At 34.2% G+C, this 10,431-nt stretch overlaps 1 protein-coding gene across 2 annotated transcripts; it reads right to left on the bottom strand.

Annotated features, from left to right (window-relative positions):
• Positions 1-1,748: 1,748 nt before the first annotated feature.
• LOC107809974 (actin-like) lies at positions 1,749-4,746 on the bottom strand. 2 transcript variants are annotated; one of them, XM_075222113.1, is made up of 5 exons: positions 4,538-4,746; positions 3,981-4,049; positions 3,018-3,411; positions 2,248-2,861; positions 1,749-1,966 (listed from the first exon to the last, which is right to left on the bottom strand). In XM_075222113.1, the coding sequence occupies exons 2-5, from the start codon at positions 4,038-4,040 to the stop codon at positions 1,901-1,903; spliced, it is 1,134 nt and encodes a 377-aa protein (XP_075078214.1). In that variant the 5' UTR covers positions 4,041-4,049; positions 4,538-4,746; the 3' UTR covers positions 1,749-1,900. The 2 variants fall into 2 exon arrangements, with proteins under 2 accessions (XP_075078214.1, XP_075078215.1); XM_075222114.1 differs by having other exon boundaries at positions 3,981-4,046; positions 4,538-4,657.
• Positions 4,747-10,431: the final 5,685 nt, after the last annotated feature.

Below are 10,431 nucleotides of genomic sequence, written 5' to 3'. Positions count from 1 at the left end.
TTTTAATAAAAAATTCCGAAATGTAATAGTACTAATACTAAACTACTAATGACGAAGAGTTTTCTTTTTCTTACCTGCTTTGAATTGTGACGATTCATGTTTTTTTTTTTGGAACCCCAGGAAAATCCGCAGATGTTACGGCCTCTGTCCTTCGGGTGAATACTATGTGTGCACTGGGTAAACCCCCACTGTGTAATAGCCTGCAAACCACACAAGGGATGTAAACCGCACTAGGCAAGCCCCGTGTGACAGATTTAGACCCAGAGAACATTGAGGGTGGGATCAAACCCGCGTCACTCGTGTGGATAACACCTTCCAAACCAACTGGGCCGTCCCTTCGGGACATTCATGTCATATTGCTATTCTACTTTTTACATATTATCAAGTCTAACTAGTTTTAATTATAGACGGATTTGCGATTGGGCAAGTTAATCATTTGGTCAGTTAGCCAAAAATAATTACATTCGCTACAAAAAGAAATAAAAAAATCAGATACTGTTTTTTAGAACGGTTATACTCTTTAGTTTTCCCTTCACAATTTAAGCTATTGAATATAAAATATATTTGCTCGTGCTATTTTCTTGATGATAAGTCTAAATTTATTTAGAATAAATATATACTATTATTGTTTTTTAAAATTAACTATTTCGAGTTAAATACGGTGAATATGTTTGCACCTGTTGCCACAAAGCTAAAATACAAAAGTCAATTTCCAACAGTGTGCTATACATCAATCCAATCAAAATTAATTATCTATGAAAAAAGTTAATGAACTTTTGTGGACCATGATCCTCGGAAGCACCAAATTTTAATATTTCTATCATATCATATAACGAAAAGTGGCATAATGCAACCAAAAGGGAATTGGTTATGAAAAATTATTAATTTTTGATTTGTCAAAAAGCAGTGATGAAAGCAATAAATCTTGGATAATCAAGACCGATGAAGTCTGGGTTGTTGTTGTCGTTTTTTTTTTTTTTTTTTGTTTTGGGGTATATAGAAAATGCCAGATTTGTTCAAAAAGTAGAAAGTGGCGTAAGTATTTTTTTTTTCTTGGCTATACATTTGAATGAGATGGTTGCATTGGTAAGAAAAATATATTTCAGTATTTGAATTTGGTTTAATTTTTGAAAAGTTTTGTTCTTGAAAGACTTTGAGTTTTGAAAGATTATGTGGGAGAAAAGTTTGAGTGTGTGTTTAAATTAGTTATTGAGAAAATATTTTTGGAAAACATTTATGTGCTATTTTCGAAAACTTTCTTTTGAATTGTTTCAACTTTTATTTTATTCGAAACATCACCAAAGAACTAAGTTTGTTTTTCATCCTTATTCGAAAGAAAGGCGAACGTCTGAAAGATCGTAACCTGGTATCTATAATCGATACTTTAGTTCTTAATATGGATATACTCTTTTTCTTTTGATTAATTTATTCATTATTCTATATAACACCATTTATTTTTAAGAGCTTACAACACTAGAGTGCTATATTAACACGAAGATATACGGCCATACGGATATGACATAGTAGTTAATAGAGTGAGTGTGAAAATTATGAGATTTTAAGTTCAAATCTCAGCAGATACAAAACACATTAAGTGATCTTTTCCCATCCACCAAATCTTGATGGATCCGATTTATAAGATACCGTGGAATTAGTCGAGATGCACGCAAGTTGACCCGAACACCATGATTATGAAAAATAGTTACTTCTCTATGTAATATGTTACGTACTTACATACGGACATAATGGAAAACAATTGGAGTTAGCATTGAAGGACAAAAGTTCACAACAAAAGAAAATCTACATTGAAGTATCTGGTTTTACTGTCAATTCTGAAAATTTTGTTTGCCATTGTTACAGCGATAAAGAGACATAATAAAAATATCACATGTCTAAAGAATTAGAAGCATTTTCTGTGCACAATGGATGGTCCAGATTCATCATATTCTGCCTTTGCAATCCACATCTGCATTTCAAAAAACAACATAGAATTATAGTCAGTATAGTTTAATCATTATATAAGTATAGTTTAATCATTATATAACAAGTTACGAAACGAAATAGTCCTCTATCGGCTGTGTAGATGGGGATCTCAAAAATTAGTTCATGAGGATAGCCAAGATCGTATAAGGAGACCAATTACCTTATCTACGGCCGATATGAGACTATTCTAACAACTATAAACACAGAATATTGTCAATAGATGTAAATGTTAATGTTAATGTCAAATTCCAAATTTTCACTCACCTGTTGGAAAGTACTTAAAGAAGCCAAAATAGAACCTCCAATCCAAACACTATACTTCCTCTCAGGTGGAGCTACCACCTTAATTTTCATACTGCTTGGAGCTAAGGCAGTAATTTCCTTACTCATCCTATCAGCAATTCCAGGAAACATAGTCGAACCGCCACTGAGTACAATATTTCCATACAGATCCTTTCTGATATCCACGTCGCACTTCATGATCGAGTTATAAGTCGTTTCGTGAATGCCTGCAGCTTCCATTCCAATCATTGAAGGTTGGAAAAGGACTTCAGGGCATCGGAAACGTTCAGCACCGATGGTAATCACTTGACCATCGGGCAATTCGTAGCTCTTCTCAACAGAAGAGCTAGTTTTCGACGTTTCCATTTCCTGCTCAAAGTCAAGAGCAATGTAGGAGAGTTTTTCCTTCACATCCCTCACGATTTCTCGTTCAGCAGTAGTGGTGAACGAGTAGCCTCGCTCTGTTAAGATTTTCATTAGATGATCAGTCAAGTCACGACCAGCTAAATCAAGACGGAGGATAGCATGTGGCAAAGCATATCCCTCATAAATTGGGACAGTGTGGCTAACACCATCACCAGAATCCAGGACAATACCTACGTAACATTAAAACATCTGATGTTAAAGCAGAATCGTCCAAGCTCTAGATAATTTCAAGGAAAAAATTAATCAGGAGCAGAGGCGAATCCAGAATTTAAACTTTATGGGTTCCTACAACAACCTTGAGTTTGGATACAGGAGAAAGTGTTCACCTGTTGTACGGCCACTGGCATAAAGGGATAGAACGGCTTGAATGGCGACATACATAGCAGGAGTATTAAATGTCTCAAACATGATTTGAGTCATCTTTTCGCGATTAGCCTTCGGGTTAAGAGGTGCTTCAGTGAGTAGTACAGGGTGTTCCTCTGGCGCAACACGAAGTTCGTTGTAAAATGTATGATGCCAGATTTTCTCCATATCATCCCAGTTGCTAACAATACCATGTTCAATTGGATATTTCAAAGTTAGAATACCACGTTTGGATTGAGCTTCATCACCAACATATGCATCTTTTTGCCCCATGCCAACCATCACACCTGTGTGGCGTGGGCGACCAACAATACTCGGAAATACTGCTCTTGGAGCATCATCTCCAGCAAACCCTGCCTATAAAATGGGCACGTAATACAAAAGACGAATAAATAACTACCAAAGCAGTGGTAATTTTTTTATGCTTTATAATAGCATAACAATTGAAGGGGAGCATGGCGCAAAGGTAAAATTTCTCACACCAAGAAGTCACGAGTTCAAGCTGTGAAAACAACTTCTTAAAGGTAAGGTTTCATATACTAATTTATACCACTCAGATCCTTGCTAGAAGTGTTGAACACCCATGTTGGATCTTACGCCGGTGCAACGATATTTTTGGAAGATCCGACCAATGTAACATACAATAGACCAACGTGGTCCGACTTTACTCGAACCTCGTGTATAGTGGGGGTTTAGTACAATTTATGTTGCTTAGATCCTCTCTAGAAATGCTGCCGCACCCATGTCGGATCTTGCGCGGCTGCGACAGTATTTTTAGAAGATCCGAGCAATATAGAGTACAATAGACCAATGTGGTCAGACCTTCTCCGGACCTCGTGGACAGTGGTAGCTTAGTACGGTGGGCTACCCTTTTAATAATAGCGAACATTTAAATTTTTGGATACTTTCAATTCTGTTGTACATACCTTGACCATTCCAGTCCCATTATCACAGACGAGTGGCTGAATATCCTCACCGTCTGCCATTTTTATCTACTGCCGTGAACAAAATTGACAGCCTCAAATTAGAAAGATCATCAAACGGAAACAAACAGATAATAGATAACAGCCAAAACACCATTAATCAACCAAGAGCAAGTGGAATTGGCAGTCCAAATCAAGCAGTAACACACAAAGAACAAGATTCATCTTCCCACTAACATTGATAGTATTGCTAAATAAATTATCAAATCCGTTGGATAAGGATCCAAGAATCTATCTTCAATCCAACTACATTCCTACATTTGAAACCAATAAAAAACAGACCTAATAAGTTTATCCAATTGTCCACCATAATGTGATTGTTATGAACAATCAAGAATCAAGTTCGAAGTATAACCCAAGAAATCAAAAAATACAGCTTCAACTCACATTAATAGCGATGTTTGTCTATAATGAACGCACAGAAAAATAAACATTGACACAACAGAGGCAATCGATGCATAGTACCTACTAAGTTTAAATTCTAAATTCGTTTAAATTACCTTTGTGTATAAAACAGGGAGCTTTAGGAAGAGGTCGTAGGAGGAATTAGTTAGTGGTGCCCACGGTTGGCTATGAGTTCCAAATGCAAAAACAAGAAAAATTCAAATGAAACCCAACGCTAAAAAACAATCATATGGTATTCTCTTTAAATGCTAAAAAAACCCGCATTTTTTGCTATCTCAAAACCTGGCTGTCCGTTAGTTATTCGTTGGTTTTGGTTTTGGTTTTTGCTTTTGTCCATTGTTGCCACGTTTCACATATTCATCAGTGGTCGTTAGTAACTGCTAACTGCTTTCTTGTTTGGGCTTCCCCTTTCTTTTGGCCCATTTAAACCGCATGGCCTGCTCCTCTAAATTTTGATTTTTTTGGGCAAGTTATGCATTTGGCCGATCGACAAATTAATTATATCTGTTAGTCAAATATATAAAAAAATATATACTGATTAAGTTTATGTATAATATATATATATATATTGCCGGTTATTATTTTTTGGAGCGACTATAATACATAGTTTTCTCTCTTGTTTTCATACTCTAAACTGTAATTAGTAATTAGAAATATTCATCTCTTTCTCCCAATTTCTCGATATTCAGAATAGACTTAATTTGAAACGGCATACTTACTAAAAAAGTTGAAAATTTGTTTTTTTTTCTTTTTTCTTTTTTACTATTAGCTGAAGAAACACATAATCCCAAGTTTACCTATGTGCCATGGTACTATTGAAAAGACTTAAAATTAAAAAAAATTACTTTTAGCATATGCCAGAAATTATTTATATTTCGTAACTGAAAAAATATTATTTTTTTTTCAGTTATTATTTTGAGAGGGCTATATTGTGTCATTTTCCCATTAAAATACGAGGTACACAAAATCAGTCTTAGCTCCAATGAGTCATGAATAAACCGACACATGCTCTTAATTAATTTAGGTTAAAGTACTATTTTCAACCTAAAAGAAAAGGAAAAATAAATTAGTAAAGATATTACTCCTCTTAAATAAAGGGGTATAAAAAAGTAGAATAGTTACGAACTTGGAATATTCTTCATTAGCTGTACTTATATAGTATGTTTATATAGGCAATGATGAGATAGATGCCTAGAAATTGTTTTTTAGAATTTAGTAGATCTTACATTGAGATAAACATCATAAGATGCACTTGACCTTAACGTGGGGAAGATCTGTGGGAATCCCACTGCAAAAATATTCGCATCACAATTAATATTAATAATAAACCCATCAGTCTACTTGTTACATTGTCCTTATTTCTCTGATCTGATTTTTATTCATCTTTTAGTTTCATGCATGTGATCTCAAAAAGACAAATCTTTTTTTTTCTTTTTTTTTAAAAATTTTTTGTCTCCTCATAAGTATGATAACAATGCCTTATGCCTGGTCTTAGTACATTTATATGAAGAGATGTGTTGTATCCATCATTTTCTTAGTGCCTTGATCATGACCTCCCATCACGGGCGGATGTAGCTTTTCAGCTATGAGTTCATTTGAATCTATAACTATAATACGGAGTATCGATTTATACGTAAAAATCTATTAAAATCTCAATACTTATTAGATTTGAACCCGAATTCTAACAATATAATGAGTTTAATACTAAAAATTAAAAAATTTGAACCCATTAAATTTACATCATGCACCTGCCTTTGCCTCCAATTCTCCAGCAGCCTCAGATCTTGACCCGTTTATTTAAAGGTTATTATGGAAGCTAGGATCAGATTCTAGGGCCTGTCAAGTTTGGATATTTTCATACCATATATATATATATATATATATATATATATATTATTTTTTCCAATAAAATTGATTATCCAAGATTTATTTGTTTAAATGAAATCAGTTTAAATTCAAAACGGCTTCTACTAATCTAAAATCTGTACCCAAACAATTCTTGGTTTAGTCAAATCTTCGGATATTTTCTTATTAAAGTGAGATTATGATGATCCGTGAGATATTTGACAAAAATTATACAAAGAAAACAATAAATGGGATCATTAATTATGGAAGTAGGAAGCAAATAGGAGTGGTCTAGAGGATGCATAATATATGAAATATTAATCTGGACCTTAATGAAGTATTGTTGCATAAATATTGTTTTCTTAAACTGGTATAAGTACATCAACTTTAAATTCAGATAGGAAAAACCATTGGTGTGTTTTGCATCTATACCCGCTTTTTGGGTCACCTTTTAACTTATATCCGCTTTGCGATAAAAATTACAAGCATACTCACTTTTCGCGTAACTTCAAACATACGGGCCTGAAGTAGCAAAAATTTATGTCTAAAGTTTGTGCTTCAGAATATTTTGCCTGACGTGTAGCAAAACTTCAGATATTTTTGCATGAAGTTTGGCCTGACTTGCAAAGGCAATCACGCAAATTTCAGTTCATAGTGCAAATGGCAAACTTCAATTCAATAAAACAACATCATGTTTTGGCTGAAGTTTTTGTTTGTAGTTGCTGCACTTTAGCATTCTAGTGCAAATGGCAAACTTCAGTTCAATAAAACAACAACATGTTTTGGCTGAAGTTTTTGTTTGTAATTATTGCACTTCAGCATTCTAGTAGCTGAAGCTTTGTTCTGTATTTGCTGAACTTCAGCATGTTTTAGTTGAAGCTTTGTTCTGTATTTGCTGAATTTCAGCATATTTTACCTGAAGCTTTGTTCTGTTTGTGATGAACTTCAGGGCTGAAATTTATTTTTTATTTGCTAAATTTCAGCATTCTAAGAGCTGAAATTTTTGTTTATATTTGCTGAACTTCAGCATTCTTAGAGATGAAGTTCTAAACAACAATGAATTTAATAGATCATGATTAGCAGCGATTGATACTGTTCATTTCAAAGATTAAAGACTGAAAAATATTTTCGACATGAAGAGGCCTGAAGTTTTATTTTTGAGGGAAAAATAGTAATTTGACTTAACCCGTAGGTTAAATAAATATGATAGAATATTCACGCTGTAGAAATATATAACTACGCTCCATGTAAGATATTTGGAAAATCGGCGATCTTAAGTTTCAAAAGAGCCAAAATTAATGGAAATAAATAAAGAAAGAGAAAATAAAAGAGGAAAGAAAGAAACGAGATGAATAAGATAGTGGGTACAACTATTAACGAAGGAGGAGAAGGAGGAGGAGAAGGAGGAGGAGAAAGAGGCCTGAAGTTATTTAAACAGTGGGTACAAGTTAAAAAAATTTTAAAAAGTGGGTATAGGTTAAATGGGGGCGACCAAATAGGGTGCACCGTGCAATTTTTATAAAACCATTTTAGTCACTCTAAATGCAATGTTTAAGTTTTTGACGGCCGATTTAACTTATATATTGATTTTAACTTATACGTTTTATTTTTCAGGTTACTATTCTCACTTATTACGAAGTATTTACAAGTATTTTCTAAGTGACTTAATATAATAACTTTTTACATTATCAGTTCATGAAAGTTGAACGCTTTCTTGACAAAAGAACTCTCATTGTATGTGTAGAGCTTTCTACAAGGCATGGATCATAGCTGAGCGCGGAGCCAGAATATGGGATGTGGGTTCAGCCGAACTCATTAGTTATTGTTCAAACTTTATATTTGTCTTAAAAAATCTATTGAATATGTATAAATTATTAATTTAAAATTCAGTAACTTAAAAAAATTATAATTCTGAACCCATCAAATTCAAATTCTTACTTCGCGCCTCTGAGTATAGCTATGGTTAGGGGTGTACAAACCCAATCGAAAAATCGTACCAAACCGAAAAGTCAAACCGAACCGGAAAATCACACCAAACCAAAAAGTCAAACTGATTGAAAACCCGATTAGGTTTGGTTTGATTTGGTATTCAGTAAATGAATCGGAAAATCCTACTAAGGGGGGAAGATTGTTACACCATGTGCGTCATAAGGTAACGTAATGAATATGAGACTTGTTAATCATAATTTAAATAATTCTAAAGTCATAATATGGCTATATATGATGATATTTGGATAGAAAATATGAAGTTTGGAAAAATCGGATTTAATTTGCGAAAAAACCGACTAAGGATTTGCCTTGTAATAAAGTTTTTTGAGAAATAAATTTTGTGTGCTATATGAGGTCTTTTTGAGACATATTATATATCATATTGAAGGCCTTGGAATGTAGTTTCTAACTCTCTTAACCGTTCATTCATACGACACCCGGATAAAAAGTTATAAGCGTTGGAAAAAGGGTCAATCATAGTGTGCCAAGTAGCACCTTTTTTATACTTTTTTAAAAAAAATGGGATATTTACATCTCATCTCGTCTCTTTCTCCATTTTTCCAGAGAACACACCCAAATAACACCCCTAACTTTACTCTTAAGCTCTCTGCAAGAGCTTCAAATAAGATTATCATCCCTGGCACGAAATCAAGAAGCAATAACATTAAAACGGTCCCTACGACGTAAGTATCGCTATATCGCCTCTCTTTTTCTTTGTAGTTTGAATTTTGGAAGGTATTTCATAGTTAATAAAACGTGTACTTTCTGTATTTAAGTGTTTAAATATCAAGGGATGTTGATAAATTCGTTTTCTTATAGTTAGAACTTACGGGACGGTGATCGGAAGTCGTGAGTTCGAGTTATTTGACTTGTAGTGGACTATTTTGTGGGCTGTTTTATGTTGCCTTTGGGCTGTATATTTTTCTACTATTTAATAAAGTTTTGGAGGAAAAATTGTGTGGAGAAATACCACATAATGACGGAATGGTGGGCTGGTCGTTCGTCGTTACATTTTTTAAAGTTATTTGACACACTTTGGTTGTTATTTTATGTATGAAGTGATTAGGGTGTGCGTGGGCTGTTTTGTGGTATATTGTGATGGAGATAAGGTTGGAAAATGATGCTTACATATTGTTATTGTTGTGTTCTTGTTTTTGTTGGTATATGGTATTGGAGGAGGGCTTAGTTAGAGGGGAGATGCTGCCAAAATCTACGTAAACGAGCTACTAGTTTAAGTTGCGGACTTAGTCTTTACTCGGCACTGATTTTGAATCTCCTTATGATGTGGTAGATTGAATTGAGTTGTTTGAAGAATTTATTGAAAGGTATTAAGGACTCAACGGAGTTAAGGTATGTTAAGGCTATCCCTTATTTCTTTTTGACATGATCCAACTGATACAAACAAAACGAGCAAAATACGCAATTTTCATAAATGGCTCTATCATAGAAATACTAGGGGTGTCTGTATTCTTGAATTCCCATGTGAATTATTATTATATCCTCTGTTTATGGGTCTCAGAAAAAATACGTATTTGATAAAGTTTGTCCGAAAGGCATATTAATTTTATGACATTCGAAAAATCTTATTAACGTATTTCTTATGCATTTCATGCATTTATACATGTACATTGACCCATGACCAGAAGGCGTTATATACGCATATATTATATGTATATGGGATATGGAAAAAAGTTATGGCGTTATATACGCACCACCACCTGATCAGCTGGTATACGTTGATGATTTTGCCCACGGTGGCTAAGATGATATGATGGGATGCCCGCAGAGGCTTGATAATGTTATGTGCGCATGTATTTATGCATGGTATGACATTTATATGCACATGCATAACATTATAAATTTTCATGATTCACAGAGCTATTCAGAATTTTAGGTTGAGTTCTTTACTCCATGTTTCTTTTATGTCTTTTATATACTACTGTCATGCCTTACATACTCGGTACTTTATTTGTACTGACGTCCTTTTTGCCTGTGGACGCTGCGTTTCATGTCCGCAGGTCCCAATATACAGGTTGAGAGTTCTCCTAGTAGGCTATCAGCTCAGCAGAAGGTGTTTGTGCACTCCACTTACTGCGGAGTTGCCTATTTGGTCAGTATGATTTGAATATGTATTGTTTGGTATGGTGGGGCTCTG

Source organism: Nicotiana tabacum, chromosome 9 (genome assembly GCF_000715075.1).
Source record: "Nicotiana tabacum cultivar K326 chromosome 9, ASM71507v2, whole genome shotgun sequence".
Classification (NCBI taxonomy): domain Eukaryota; kingdom Viridiplantae; phylum Streptophyta; class Magnoliopsida; order Solanales; family Solanaceae; genus Nicotiana; species Nicotiana tabacum.
Note: the sequence above shows the minus strand (reverse complement) of the source record. Positions and strands in the feature narration are given on the sequence as shown.